The sequence below is a fragment of the Vulpes lagopus genome, chromosome 2 (assembly GCF_018345385.1).
Source record: "Vulpes lagopus strain Blue_001 chromosome 2, ASM1834538v1, whole genome shotgun sequence".
NCBI lineage: Eukaryota > Metazoa > Chordata > Mammalia > Carnivora > Canidae > Vulpes > Vulpes lagopus.
Genome location: NC_054825.1, coordinates 15,151,820 through 15,168,440, shown reverse-complemented (window position 1 = coordinate 15,168,440; position 16,621 = coordinate 15,151,820). Strand labels below are relative to the sequence as shown.

General features: G+C 30.7%; 1 protein-coding gene across 3 annotated transcripts in view; it reads left to right on the top strand.

Moving 5' to 3' along the window:
• The window catches only part of ATRNL1 (attractin like 1), a 760,501-nt gene that overhangs the window by 248,108 nt on the left and 495,772 nt on the right, over positions 1-16,621 (top strand). For all 3 annotated transcript variants that reach the window (XM_041742630.1, XM_041742631.1, XM_041742632.1), the window contains exon 21: positions 4,408-4,460. In XM_041742630.1, coding sequence (XP_041598564.1) covers positions 4,408-4,460 — 53 coding nt within the window. The remainder of the gene's footprint in view (positions 1-4,407; positions 4,461-16,621) is intronic.

The window sequence follows — 16,621 nt, the reverse complement described above, 5'->3', positions numbered from 1 at the left end:
TCTTTCTCATTATTATTGGTTTAATACATATATTTTGGAATATGTTGAACATTGATATTCTTTCAAAAGACAAAAGTACTTGAAAATATACTCAGAGAAGTTCCCATTTCCTCCTTTCTCCTCCAGTAGGTAACTGACTTCATTGTTTTATTTATCCTTCCTGTGATTCATATATATATATATATGTTTTATATACATGCATATGTTTCTTATGCATACATATGTGTATATATACACACATACACATTATTCTTTTCCTTCCTACACGAAAGGTAACATATAGATATGTATTTGTATTAGGTCATAAAGATCTTCATTATATTTTTGTTTGGTTTTATTTACAAATGTTTGGTACTCCATTGTGTTTATATACTGTGGTTTATTTAACAAATTTTGTGTGCATGGGCATTTAGGTAATTTACAATATTTTATAATTATAGATATGTACACATATTTTCATATTGCTGGTGGTTTACTTCTACGTTCCTGTGAGTATATTGAGTTGAAGAATAAATGCTTAGATAAATTCATTAGATAATGCTAAATTCTCCTGCATAGGGATTTTCTCATTTTGTATTCCCACCAGCTCATAATTGTACAGGAGCACTGTTTGCCCACAGTCTTATAAGCAGAGCAAGTTGCTATGCTTTTGAAATTTTGACCATATATGGGGGAGAAATGGCATCTTGGTATAGTTTTAGTTCATACTTCCCTGTTTTAAGTGAAGTTGATATTTTTTGTGAATTGTCTTTTTATGTCTTTTGCCAGTTTTTCTATTGATTTGTCAGTCCCTCCCTTATTTTTAAAGAGTTCTTTATAAATTAAGGATTTTGCCCTTGTATGTTACATAGGTTGTCAGTTTTTTCACAATTTGTCATATATTTTGATTTTGCAAATGAATTTCTTTTTACCATGCCTTTTAGTATGCCTGTGTTATCATGCAGTCTTTTCTTCTAAAATTTTATTTGTATGCTAAGGAGTCTAACCTATTTAGATTTTTTGTATGCATTTAGTATGAAGACCGGATCTGATTTTATATTTTTCTAGATGTCTATTCAGTTGTCTGAATATAATTTATGAAAAAAACTTTACCCCAATCCTTTAAAATACCACTTTTATTATATGCTAGATTTTTAGTATCTGATAGTAGGGCCTGTTTGTGGAATTTCTATCCTGTACCTTTGGTCTTTCTATCAGTGCATGGAAACTACACTATTTTAATTATAGGCCTTGAATATATTTTAAATCTTTTAAGACTAGTTCCCTTCAAACTTCCTTTTCAATTTTTCTTTTTTAAATTAAGTTTTTAATTTTAATTCCAATGTAGTTAACATAGAGTGTTATATTAGTTGTAGTTGTAGAATATAGTGATTCAACAATTCTATACATTACTTAGTACTAATCATATAAGTGTACTCTTAAATTACCATCACCTATTTCACCCATCCCCCTATGTACCATCCTTGTGGTAACCATCCATTTGTTCTCTATAGTTAAAAGTCTATTTTTTGGTTTCACTATTTTTTCTTTTGCATATTTGTTTTGTTTCTTAAATTCCACATCAGATGGTATTTGTCTTTTTCTGACTGAGTTATTTCACTTAGCATTATGTTCTCTAGGTCCACCCATGTTGTTGAAAATGGTAAGATGTCATTCTTTATGGCTGAATAATATTCCATTGTATATACAAACATGTCTTCCTTATGCATTCATTTATCAATGGATACTTGGGCTATTATATCTTTACTTCTGCATGTGAACATTAAGGTCAACTTTTCAAGCTCCTTTAAAGCTTATTGGAATTTTTATTTGGTAAAATTGAACATTACCTTTCAAATTAACTGCTAACCCTGATGATGTTGAGATAGCCCAGTGAAAAATATGGGATGTGTTTGTATATTTATGCATACTTTTGTTTTGCAGGCTGAGTTTTATGCCTAAAGTTTCATTATGTTTCCTTTGAAACTATTTATTTCCTTAGTTATTTGTAGGCACTAGTGATTTTTTAAATGATAGCTGAAATTAAATGACTAAAAATTGATGTTTAAACTCCACTCATACATTTTGAAAATACTTTTAATACATTCAAAATTGTCTGATACTTATTATATATAAAGATCTTTAGGCAATATATGATTCTAATTTGCTTTTTTGAGTTTGAAAATTTAAGAGAGGATATAATTTTTATATTGGACACCTTGAAGAACTCTCTGAGCCTCTCAGCTTAATGATTCCTTTTTTTCAAGATTTTATTTATTTTTTTATTTATTAGAGAGAGAGAGAGAGAGAAAACGAGAAGCATTTGTGCCCACGAGCAGGAGGAGGGGCAGCAGGGGAGGGTGAGGGAAAGGGAGAGAGAATCTGAAGCAGACTCTTCACTGTTTCTGGAGCCTGTCATTGGCTTGATCTCACTACCCTGAGATCACAACTGGAGCTGAAACTAAGAGTTAGCCATTTAACCAACTTGAACCACCTGGGCACCCCTCAGCTTAATTCTTAATGAGATGGTATTAATTCCTTATTTCTGATACTGAGCTTGAGTAGTGAAAGCTAGCAAAAATTACTAAATAAGAGCATATAATTTAATCTTCCTGAGATAATTTGCTGTTTGGAGAAAATAAAATTTTAGCCATGTCATTACAATAATTATATTATGTTGAAGGTAACATATCACAAGTAAATTCTATTTTAATATAATATTAAATTTTTTGAATAAATTTAATATTATCAAAGAAAATAAAAATTGTCTAACTTCCATGTGGGAAAATAAGTCTGTATCCAGAACTTTTAAAGTCAACATATAAGTAAATTAAAAAATATTTGAAATCCTTAACATTTGTCAAAGTTAGTTATTTTAGATTGCTATGGTACTTTGAAAGCCATCTACTTAGACAAATAAGATTCACGGGGAATATCATGCATAACAATGCAGATACTGTTATTTGAATATTTTCCTATTTCTATTCTAAAAGTAGTATTGAGATATCCATTTGCCACAAGTCATATTTATTTTTGTGATGGAAAAATGAATTGTAATAAGTTTGTAAATCAGCCCTTCATTGTATGTATGTATTTGGTACAAAATGATGGGATTTATGGAGATGAGCCTAAAGGGAGGAACGAAATATAGAAATAGTAGAGAATCTGAAGTGCTTAGCCTAGCAATAATGGATATAATCATTTTCTATAGCTAGAAAACTATATATCACAAGTTTTGAAAGTTGCATTTGGGGAAATCATAGGAAATCTAATATCTAAGTTTTTATTGTTTTATAGAGACTAAATAGTGGTATAAAGGACTATCATATTTGTAGTTTAATTTTGCAGTTAGTGTAGAAAAAGATTTACTCTTTAATTCAGTTTTTTTGCGTAAGTGAAAAAACTAGCAACACATGGCTGAAAAATGAATTCAGAATGTGACCTGATTATTTAACTTATTGTCCTCAACTCTTTGGCCTTTCAATAATTAAGAATATGTATTAAAATTATTCCTCTTTTCTAAATAGCTCTATTAAACTAAAGACATTTTGGAAGGCCTTTCTTATCTTTTAAACTTTTACACATACTTTAAATATTAAGTCACTTTATTCAGTTAGCCTAGTGTATTCCATTTTGTTATAATTTATTTTGGAGGGTGTTCCAAGAAAAACCATTATATAAAATCAAGCTGTATCTCTGTTAGGCACTGTCATTTTAATTGAATTCTGGCAACATATAAAAATGTGAACTTAAGACATTTTAAAAACATTTATGATCTTCTCCCACTGCTGTAATTAACCATAATTTTGAAGAATTTAATTTAACTTAGAATTCATGATTTGAAATGCTCTTATGTTCTTCCATTTTTTATAATCTGCTTATATAAATTCATAATTTTTTTTATAATCAGTTTACATAATTCTCCTGAATTTAAGGTTTGACAATTTGGAGAGAAACTTCTTTGTGACAAAATCGGGAAATCTTTTTTAAAGTGTAGATTCATTATGTAGAAACTGGGCTAAAATATATTAATTTCAAAGAATATCAGAAGAAAATGATGTAGATTTTGAATTTCCAAAATTTTCTTCCTTTACCTAAAAGTGTGTCTATTAAGACTCTCAATTTCTTCTTATATTATTAAGGAACAATGTAAACCACAATTCCTAGTCTTATCCCATCTGCTTTCTGACATTCCCTTTTATCATTTTGTGTTTGTGGTTATTTGTCTTTACTGTTTCTTTTCTCTATTTATGCCCAAATATTGGCCTTCTACATTAATTATTTTGAAGATTTGTTTTTAAAACTTTGATTAATGGTATAGGTTTTAAAATGTTTTAATGTAGAGTTTAATTACTCTTTTGCTTGAAGAAAAATATGGAGGTTTTGAATTTTGTTGTTCAGTAGTAAATGAGTTTTTTATTTCCACAGATGCGATTCTGAAAATCGCTATGTTGGTAATCCACTTAGAGGAACATGTTATTGTAAGTATTTTTACTTTTTTCATTTTAAATAATTAGTGTGTATTTTTAGTTTTGGGTGATTTTGCAGATAATAAAATTCATCTTGCATGCTGATGTCATTAATATGTTACAATATCTATTTCTTTTTTTTATTTCTTAAATCTTACAACACAACTCTATATATGTTGCTAAGAAAGGCAGTCTTTTTGCTATATTTTCTTAATTATACTTGGTGCATTTTTTTCTACTCTTAAAGAGTGACATAGCAATAGATCTTATTCTTAACATGAAAACAAATATAGGACTTTAGTAACTTCAGCTTGATTTAATGTAATCTTTTCATTTTGATTAAATTTTGAATAAATAGAATTTTGTGATAGATTTTTACAGGAGGCAATTTTGGTCATCATTAAAAAGCTGTGTTCATTTTTTTACTGAAAGATACTTTCACTGGGAAGTGATCACATTGTAGATGTATGTTTAACTGTTTAAGAAACAAGTTTTCAGGGGATCCCTGGGTGGCGCAGCGGTTTGGCGCCTGCCTTTGGCCCAGGGCGTGATCCTGGAGACCCGGGATCGAATCCCACGTCGGGCTCCCGGTGCATGGAGCCTGCTTCTCCCTCTGCCTGTGTCTCTGCCTCTCTCTCTCTCTCTCTGTGACTGTCATAAAAAAAAAAAAAAAAAAAAAAAGTTAAAAAAAAAAGAAACAAGTTTTCAAATGGTTATACCTTTTTACATTCCCACTAGGTCTGTATGAGTTTCAGTTTTTCACATCTCTTAATGATTCATATGGTTAGTCTCTTTAATTTTTGCTGTTCTAATAGGTGTGTAATGGTATCTAATTCTAATTTTATTTACATATCTCTAATAATGATAAATATTTGTTCAAGTGATTATTTGTTATATATATTTTTATTTGATGAAGTATGTTTAAATATGTTGTCCACTTATTATTACTTTCATTATTGAGTTTTCAGAGCACTTTATGTATTCCAGATACAAATGTTTTTGCAAAATTTTTGCAAAATTTTTTTTTTTTAGTTTATGGGTTGTGTTTTCACTCTATTTGGAGTATTTTTTTTCTTTTTGAGGAGGAGTTTTTAATTAAGATGAAGTTCAATTTATCAATTTGTTCTTTTGAGAAATCTTAGCCTAACCTAAAATCACAAAATTTTCCCATTTTCTTCCAGAAGTTGTATATTTTTATGTTTTCTATTTATGAATTCAGTCCCTTTTGAGTTAATATTTATATATATTTCAAGAAATGGATCGATTTTTTTTCTTCATATGGATGGCCAAATGTTTTAGCACAGTTTGTTTAAAGACTTTCTTTTAACCAATGAATTGCTTTCGTATCTTTGTTGAAAATCAGTTGCCAATATATGATTATAAGACTGTAAAGGTTGGGGCACCAGGGTGGCTCACTCAGTTAAGTTCTTGACTCTTGGTTTAGACTCAGGTCATAATCTCATGGTCATGGGAGTGAGCTCCATTTCAGGCTCCATGCTCAGCCTGGAGTCTGCATGTCCCTCTCCCTCCCTCCTGTCCCACACTTGTGCTCACTCCTGCTCTGTCTCTCAAATAAATAAATAAAATAAATCTAAAAAAAAAAGAATTTAATTCTAAATTTCTATTGTGGAATTTCTATTGTGTTCTATTAATTAATTTGCCTACTTTTATGCCAAAATAGCACCATTATAACTACTGTAGTTTAATAGGTCTTGAAATCATATCATTTATTTTCCAACTTCATTTCTTCTTTATCAAACTTGTTTTGTCTTTGAGTTCCATTTCTTTTGTGTTTACATATAAATTTTAGAAACTGTGTGTCAGTTTTTTCCAAAACACATGCTAGAATTTGGATTGAGATACTGTTTAATTTATAGAACAATATGGGGGGAATTGATATTTTAACCAGTCTTCTGACCCATGAACATCTTTCTCTTTTTAAAATTTAATTATTTTAAAATTTATTTTTAGTAATATTTGGTATTTTTCACTGTGAAGGTCTTTCCCAGTTTTTGTCAGATTTATCTTTACAAGTTTTATATTTTTGATGCTGTTGTAAGTAGTATTTTTAATATTTAATTTTCAATTGTGTCTGGTTAGTACAACTTCAATTGATTTTTATGTTGATCCTCCATAAACTTTGTTAAACCTACTCATTAGTTGTCATACCCTTTTTTCCCTAGATTCCATTACATTTTTTATTCAGACAGTAACGTGTTTTGTTATTAATGGAATTTGATTTCTTTCTTTCCTGGGTCCCTTTTATTTCTTTTTCTTGTTTTATTGCATTGGCTACTACTTCTGGTACCATGTGAAAAGATGTAATGAGTATGGAAATTTTCCAGTGTTGTTGATTTTAGAAGGAAAACATTTGGTCTTTAGCTATTAAGTATGATGTAGGTTTTTCCTAGATGCCTTTATCAGGTTGAAGAAATTCTCTTATAGTCCTACTTGCTGAGGATTATTGTTAGGAATGGGTGTTTATGTCAAATAATTTTTCTGCATCAATTGAAATGATCACAAGGTGTTTCTATTTTACTTTGTTAATATAGCAATTTCAGTTTTTAAAAGCAATTAATGCTACAACATGTGGATATATTCCTTTTTTTGTTGTTATTCATCCTAGATTAGCATGGGGATTATTTCTAGCCTTTGGCTATTATGGAAAATGCTGATATGAAAATTCATATGGTCTTTGTATAGATATATAATTTCATTTTCCTTGAACAGATTTTTAGAAGTAGAATTGTTGGGTCAAATGATAAACTTATGTTTAACTTTTTAGTAACTGCCAAATGATTTTACAACATGGCTGTACCATTTTACATTCCTACTAGAAATTTATAGATGCTTTAGTAATTCCACATTCTTATCAACATTTAATATTATCTCTCTTTTGATTTTAGCCATTTTAGAATATGTAATTGTGTTGTGGTTTTAATTTGTATTTCTTGTATGACTGATAATGTTGAGCTCAATTTCATGTGCCCATGTCCTGAACATGTTTTGTTAGATACATAAAATCCTAATTTTCCTAATTCTTTTGTTGCTATTTATTTTTATTTTATTTTTTTAAATTTTTATTTATTTATGATAGTCACAGAGAGAGAGAGAGGCAGAGACACAGGCAGAGGGAGAAGCAGGCTCCATGCACCGGGAGCCTGATGTGGGATTCAATCCCGGGTCTCCAGGATCGCGCCCTGGGCCAAAGGCAGGCGCCAAATCGCTGTGCCACCCAGGGATCCCTTTTGTTGCTATTTAAATGGCATCTTTTAAAATTATATTTTCTATTTATATTTGATATGTAAAAATTATTTATTTTAGTACATTAATTAGATATTCATAAACCTTAATGAACTGTTGTTCGAATTGTTCACAGATATGTTTGATGATTAAATACAAGTAATTATATTACATACAAATAAAAATAGATTTATTCTCTTCTATCCAGTTTTTTTGTTGGAGGTTTTTTGATTACTGTTTTTTGATTACCAGTCTTTCTGCTGTTGATCACTCTGCTCAAATTTACTATTCCCTCCTTATTCAGTTTTGGAAGCTCATATATTTCTAGGAATTTATTTCTTCTTGTTTATCCAATTTGTTGGTATAATATTCTCTTATAAACTTTTGTATTTCTGTGGTATTGATTGGTATTTCTCCTCTGTGATTTCTTATTTTATTTATGAGCCCTCTCTTTTTTTCTTGATAAGTCTTGGTAAATCAATTTTCCTTATCTTTTCAAAGAACCAGCTCCCTCCTGATTTCATTGATTTTTGTTTATTGTTCTTTTAGTCTTTATTTTATTATTTCTGCTCTTTATTTTATTTTTATTTCCTTCCTTCTAGTGGCTTTAGCTTTATTCTTTTTAACTCTTTTATTATAAGGCTAGGTTGTTTGAGATTTTTTTGTTTGTTTCCTGAGGCAGGCTTGTATTGCTATAAACTTCCCTCTTAGAACAGCTTTTGCTACATTCCAAGGTTTTGAACCATTGTATTTTCATTTTCTTTTGTCTCCATGTATTTTTGATTTCCTCTTTGTTTTCTTGGTTGATCCAATCATTATTTAGTAGCATGTTATTTGGCCTCCAAGTATTTCTGTTCTTATAGATTTTTTTCTTGTGATTAATTTCTAGTATCATACTCTTGTGTTTGGAAAGATGAATGACATGCTTTTAATCTTTTTGAATTTATTAAGACTTTTTTGTGATCTAACATGATCTATTCTGGAGAATATTCCATGTACAATTGAAAAGAATGCATATTCATCTGGGATGGAATGTTCTGAATATATCCGTTATGTTGACCTAGTGTAATGAATCATTCAAAGCCATCATTTTCTTACTGATTTTCTGTCTGGATGATCTGTCCACTGATATAAGTGGGATGTAACATCATTTTCTTACTGATTTTCTGTCTGGATGATCTGTCCACTGATATAAGTGAGATGTAACAGTCCTTTACTATTATTATATTACTATTATTATATTATATTACTATTATATTATTATTATATTATTAGCTTCCCATAATAAGTCAGGTATACCGCAATAAGCTCCTGTATATAAAATGTGCCATTATCTCTACTATTGCTTTATCACTTCGAGGAAAACCATGTAGGAATTTGGGCAATCCTTCAAGATGAATTTCCTTATTAGACTGTGGTTATAAAATGCAATCAGTTAGCAGAGTCTGCTGTCATCCAACCATTAAAATGTGATGCCTGAGAAAAAAAAAGCCCTTTACTATTATTATATTACTGTTAATTTTTTCCTTTATATCTTTTAATAGTTACTTTATATTATAAGTCCTCCCATGTTGAGTGCATAGATATTTACAATTGGTACATACTCTTTTTGGATTGTTCTCTCTATGATTATGTAGTGTCCCTTTTTGTCTCATTACAGTCTTTGTTTTAAAGTCTATTTTGTTCAATTTATGTGTTGTTACTCCCCCAATATTAACCCAAGGAGGTCCACAGTAAGATACATAATAAGTAAAATGACAAAAAGATTTAAAAGCAGCAGGGAAAAACAGCCACATAGGGGAAAACCCATAAGGCCATCAGCTGTTTTTTTTTTAGCAGGAACCTTACAGGCCAAAAGAGAGAGGTGTGATATATTCTCAGTGTGTAAAGAAAAAAAAGCTGCAACTAAGAATACTCTATTTATCTAGGGTATCATTCAGAATAGGAGAGGCAAAGAGTTGCCCAAACAAAAAACAAAAACAAGAAACTAAAAAAAGAATTTCTCACAGAAAAGCTAAAGGAGTTCATCACCAGTAAACTAGCCTTACAAGAAACATTAAAGGAAATTCTTTGAGTGTAAGGAAAAGGTCATAATTTGGAGTAAGAAAATTATGAAAGAAAAAATTTCACAGATAAATACAAACATATAATAAAAGCAGTAGGTAGATCATTTCTAATACCAGTATGGATGTTAAAGCACAGAAGCTGAAAAATCAATTATGTTTACAAAAATTATTAAAGGAATTCATAAAATAAAAAAATGTTAAGTATGATGCTGTGTACATAAAACACAGGGAGGAGAGTAGAAATGTAATATTTTTAGAATGGGTTCAAAGTTAAGGGACCATCAATTTAATAATAAGTGACTACTATATGCATAAGATGTTATATATGAACTTAATGATAATCACAAATCAGAAACCTATAATAGATACAAGAAAATATAGATAAAGGAATCCAAGCATAGCACTAAAGAAGACTATCACAAAACAACTGTACAGCAAATCACAAATCAGCAATAAGTGTACGTCTATCAATAATTACTTTAAATGGAAACGGACTAAATGCTCCAGTCAAGACATAGGATGACTAAATGGATAAAAAAGCCACCTCTATCTATATGTTGCCTATAAGAGACTTACTTCAGATCTAAAAACTCATTAAGATTGAATGTGAAGGGATGGGGAAACATTTACCATCAAAATATAAGCAAAAAGAATGCTGGAGTAACAATATTTACATCTTTCCAATGTTTTTAACCACTTCCTGGGATGGTTGGTTTCTCTAAGTACTAAGTCAAAGTTATGGTGGTAGGTAACCACAATTAAGTAGAGAGTTTGCTGAAACTTATGGAATATTTCCTTTATCAAGTTAAAAAATTATTATCTACATTAGTATAAAATTTCATCATGAACGACTTTGCTTTACCTCAGTCAGTGTGAGGTTGTATTAATAGGTTTTCTAACGATAAATATCTTTTAATTCTGGGGTAAACTAAACCTGGGCATGGCACATTATTATTTGGGATACTGCTAAATATTGCTTGTTTATATTCTATTTAGGAGTATTTTCAGTTTGATTGAATATAAACTATACTTTTACTTTTTTTTCTAATGAATCAACCTTTGACTAATGTTTCAGTTTTTCTTTTTTATTTTCATACTGGGTAACTATAGTGATATCTTTTAAAACTTAATTTTAGAAGATTGAAGACCTCTTTTAAATAGAAATAGTTAAAAATATTAAGTGAACTTCAAAGATTAGTGAAATTCAAATAAAATTTTGGGGTCTTGTGCCTTTTTTAAAAATTTTTATTTATTTATGATAGTCACAGAGAGAGAGAGAGAGAGAGAGAGAGAGAGAGAGGCAGACACACAGGCAGAGGGAGAAGCAGGCTCCATGCACCGGGAGCCCGACGTGGGACTCGATCCCGGGTCTCCAGGATCACGCCCTGGGCCAAAGGCAGGTGCTAAACTGCTGCGCCACCCAGGGATCCCGGTCTTATGCCTTTTATTGGTAGTTCTCTCTCTCTTTGCTATATTATATGGCCTTTGGGTTTATTCATTCTTTACATCAAATTAGTTTTCTAGTTCATGAGTTTTAGGATTTGTCTTTAGTAATATCCTTCTCTTATATACTTTTTAATTGTCATTGTTTCTTGTTAACATTATTTTCCACCTAGTTTTTAGCAGACATTGATGCTCAATGTAATTGATTGGAAGTTGTAGAACTGTGATATTTCAGTTCGTTCTTTATTTCTTGATTAGAAAACTTCTGTAAAAAACATATTTCAGGGATCCCTGGGTGACGCAGCGGTTTGGCGCCTGCCTTTGGCCCAGGGCGCGATCCTGGAGACCCGGGATCGAATCCCACGTCGGGCTCCCGGTGCATGGAGCCTGCTTCTCCCTCTGCCTATGTCTCTGCCTCTCTCTCTCTCTCACTGTGTGCCTATCATAAATAAATAAAAAATTTAAAAAAAAATAAAAAAATAAAAATAAAAAAAACATATTTCATCTCATCAGATATTTGTTTACTCATTGCTACAGTTCATATAGGAGAGGCATGATAAATGTGATATTAGTTATTTATATTTACCAGTTTTCAGAGTAGAGAATTATTTGCTCTATATTTCTCAAGCATGAAAAATTTTATTTTTTCAATATTTTTTATTGAAGGTAGATTTGCCAACATATAGCATAACACCCAGAGCGATATGGGTGTTATGCTATATATGTACATCCCATCAAGTACACCCCTCAATGCCCATCACCTAGTCACCCCAACCCCCCCGCCCACCTCCCTTCCACCACCCCTTGTTCATTTCCTAGAGTTAGGAGTCTCTCATGTTCTGTCACCCTTACTGATATTTCCCACTCATTTTCTCTCCTTTCCCCTTTATTCCCTTTCACTATTTTTTATATTCCTCAAATGACTGAGACCATATAATGTTTGTACTTCTCCAGTTGACTTACTTCATTCAGCATAATATCCTTCAGTTCTATCCACGTCGAAGCAAATGGTGGGTATTTGTTGTTTCTAATGGCTGAGTAATATTCCTTTTTATAAATTTATGTTTTATTGGTGTTCAATTTGCTAACATATAGAGTAACACCCAGTGCTCATCCCATCAAGTATGCCCCTCAGTGCCCGTCACCTCAACCCCCCGCCCACCTCCCTTCCACCACCCTTTGTTCATTTCCCAGAGTTATGAGTCTCTCATGTTCTGTCTCCCTTTCTGATTTTTTCCACTCATTATTTCTCCTTTCCCCTTTATTACCTTTCACTATTTTTTATATTCCTCAAATGAATGAGACCATATAATGTTTGTACTTCTCCAATTGACTTACTTTACTCAGCATAATATCCTTCAGTTCTATCCACGTCGGAGTAAATGGTGGGTATGTGTCATTTCTAATGGCTAAGCAATATTCCATTGCATATATAGACCACATCTTTATCCATTCATCATTTGATGGACACCGAGGCTCCTTCCACAGTTTGGCTATTGTGGACATTGCTGCTAGAAACATTGGGATGCAGGTGTCCCGGCGTTTCACTGCATCTGTATATCCCCAGCAGTACAATTACTGGGTCGTAGGGTAGCTCTATTATTAACTCTTTGAGGAACCTCCACACAGTTTTCCAGAGTGGCTGCACCAGTTCCCATTCCCACCAACAGTGCAAGAGGGTTCCCCTCTCTCCACATCCTCTCCAACATTTGTTGTTTCCTGTCTTGTTAATTTTCACCATTCTCACTGGTGTGAGGTGGCATCTCATTGTGGTTTTGATTTGTATTTCTCTGATGCCCAGTGATGTGGAGCATTTTCTCATGTGCTTGTGGGCCATGTGTATGTCTTCTTTGGTGAAATTTCTGTTTATGTCTTTTGCCCATTTCATGATTGGATTGTTTGTTTCTTTGCTGTAGAGTTTAATAAGTTCTTTATAGATCTTGGATACTAGCCCTTTATCTGATATGTCATTTGTAAATATCTTCTCCCATTCCGTAGGTTGTCTTTTAGTTTTGTTGACTGTTTCTTTTGCTGTACAGAAGCTTTTTATCTTAAAATTTTCTGTTTATCATAAACTTATGGATTCATACATATTTTTTATGTTTAAAGCCATTTGCAATTATTAATCTTACTGATGTCCAAATTGTTTTTTTTATATCACTTAAATTATCTTTATTTTCTAACTTTCCCACATTAATTTTGTTTTTCTTCTTTCAAACATTCTGGATTTTGGAGGAGGGGCATATTTTTGAATGATTTTTTTATTTTTTTATTTTTTATTTATTTATTTATTTATTTTTGAATGATTTTTTAAAATTAGAAATTCTTTTTTGATTTTTTTAATCTTTAGCTTTTATCATGTCCCAAAGTAGTAACTACTTAAAATTATGAACATATATGAGTTATATTCCATTTAAAATATATATATATAAATCTTATACGTTTAAAACTAAGATAATTTTCCTTCTAAGATCTGTGCTGTCCAATATAAATATAATCTGAATCACATATACAATTTTAAATTTTCTACTAGCTATATTAAAAAAGTTAAAGGAAACGGGTAAACTTAATTTTAATAGTCTTTTATTTTAATCAGCATATCTGAAATGTCAATTTAACATGTAACAGTGTAAAAATCATCAATGAGATACCTTTTCTAAATTTTTTTTCAAACCAAGTCTGAAATACAATTTGTATTCTATCCTTATAGCAATCTCAATTCAAATCAGTCACATTTCAGTTACTCAATAGCCACATATGAATAGTGGCTACCATATTGGATAGCTCATCTCTAGATTATATAGGATTCTTACTCTCTTAAAAATGTTAAAGGAGTAATCATAAAGCACTAGATGGCAGCCTTGTCATTTGTTATGAGACCTTCAAAACTTAATAACATTTGAAAGAAACGGTGTTTTAAAAAAGAAAAGGTCAGTAATTCTTGTAATAGTGTTAATGAAAACTATTCTGATTTTAAAGATTTGAGTGAAATTTAAAATGCAGGCCCACACTGTAGCTTAAAGCAATTGAATGGAATGTGGTGTTAACTTAATTGAAAGTAATATACCAGCAGTTGTATCTTATAGACAGGCTTAGTAGTTTTTTAAAGTTCAGTTTAAAACCCAAAACTGAAGTAATAGAAATGATCATTCCTTAATGGAACAAAAAAGGAAGTTCCTAGCAATGATATCTAATTTGATTGGTCCTTGTAACATTGAATTACTCAATTTATCTTGGCAAATATGAAAATTGTAGTTACAGTAGTGTAGTTTCTTTTTTCTTTTTAAATGCTTTCATTTTGGTACACCTGGGTGGCTCAGCGTTTGAGCGTCTGTCTGCCTTTGGCTCAGGGCGTGATCCTGAGTCCCAGAATCCAGTCCTACATTGGGCTCCCTGTATGGAGCTTGCTTCTCCCTCTGCCTGTGTCTCTGCCTCTCTCTCTCTCTCTCTTTCTGTGTGTGTGTCTCTCATGAATAAATAAATTAAAATAAACAAACAAACAAACAAATAAATAAATAAATGCTTTCATTTTAATTACAATAATAATAAAATACAATATACAATTATATAAAATCATAAACAAAATAATATACAATTATAATAAATTGTATATTATACAACAAAATAATATACAATTATAATAAAATCATAAACAAAATGAAAGACTGGACTATGAAAATGTTATATAGATTATATGTTTCAGAATACAGAAAGTCACTGTCTACAATTACCTACTTTATGCTATTATTACATTAATTCTTTAAGGATGTGTAATGTCCAAACTTCTAGTTATTGATATTTTAGTATATTTCCAAGTAATCTAACATATTTTGATTATTTTACTTTTTATTTTTAAAAATTACTGTTTTATTTTGAATTTATTCTATTGTTAGAGTTCAGGATACAATTTTGTGATGATAATAGTACACTGTCTTTTAAAAGTAAGGAATTTAATTATTACTTTTATATTCAGTGTTCACTTCTGCCACTTATCACATCCTACATTAGTTTTTATTGGTAAAAAAAAATATCCATTCATCCCACTGTAAGCTCTTTAGTTATTATTGATATATTTAATGTTTATTAATGTTTATGTTTTGGACTAAAAAATTATTTATGAGCATATTATTTAAGGATTTGAATTTTTTGTATATGAGATAATATTTCTAATGTTAAAATAAACTTAAAATACTATGTCATACAAAACAATGAAAGAAGTTGAAACTTAAATTAACTTTACACTTAGTGTAATTATTCTATGTTTTGTTCTAAAATAGGAATAAAAGAATTTTCCCATTTTAAGCTAAATATACTGTGTTTTATTTGTGTTTTCTATGATTTTAACTATTGAGCACAAATAGGTATTTGAACAGAATCTGGCTGGTCCATCTGGAAGTGTGAAGTGACCCTGATGAACACAGAGAATCTAAATTCTTCTGTTTCACAGTTTAAAGATGTGATAGATTCAGGATTATCAGAAAAACATAATTTAACCACATGGTTAGCATTAAACTTTATTCTTTGATTCATCAATGCTTTTATTAATTTTCCCTAAGCTTATATACCAGTATTTTTAGATATTTATTTCTGAATTATATAACATTTTGGCATATTTTAAAATGAAGGACTATATAACATAATTATGAAAAAGTTAAAAATAGCTGATAAAAAATTGCTATTGGAAGAGGGATGAAAGTTTTCTTTGGCAAAATATTTTATAATGAAAGTGTTAATTATTCTGGTTATATAAATAATACAGACTCACTGCAAAATAAATAAAGTTTAAGGGAGAAATAAAAATGTCTGAAAACCTCCTGCCAGGGCTTCCCAGTGGTGTACAGTCTGTGTCCTCTGCAGAGGTGCTTTCTTGCAGGAGAGAACGGGCACTGATATCCTGTACTTACATTTCTTACTAAGCCACAGAACTTGTGAGGGGTTGTATCTGTCTTGAGCAAGGGTTAATAGTTCCTAATGTGTATAAAGATGCTGAATGGGCAAATGAAGGCATTGCATGCCTTTCTAAATAAATCATGTCTTGAGAATTATTTTACATAAAAGTTTACAACATATATAATATTCTCAATGTGAAAACTTTTTTTTCTCACTGGGATATCTGACTCATTATTTAGTATCATTTATTAAATAAAACAGTTTTTGTCCAATCTGGAAAACAACCACCTGACTTTAAAATAATGTTAATACTAGTTAACATTTATTGAGCATTTACTGTGCCAGGCTAGTCTAAGCTTTTAATACTTATTAGCTTATTTAATCATCAAATGAGAAGTATACACTAATTATGAACATTTTTTGTTTGAGGGAACAGAGGCAGAGAAAGCTTAATTAATTTTTGTTAAATCACATGGCTATGAAATGGCGAATCCAGTTTCAATCCAACATCCTAAGTCTATAGCCCATACT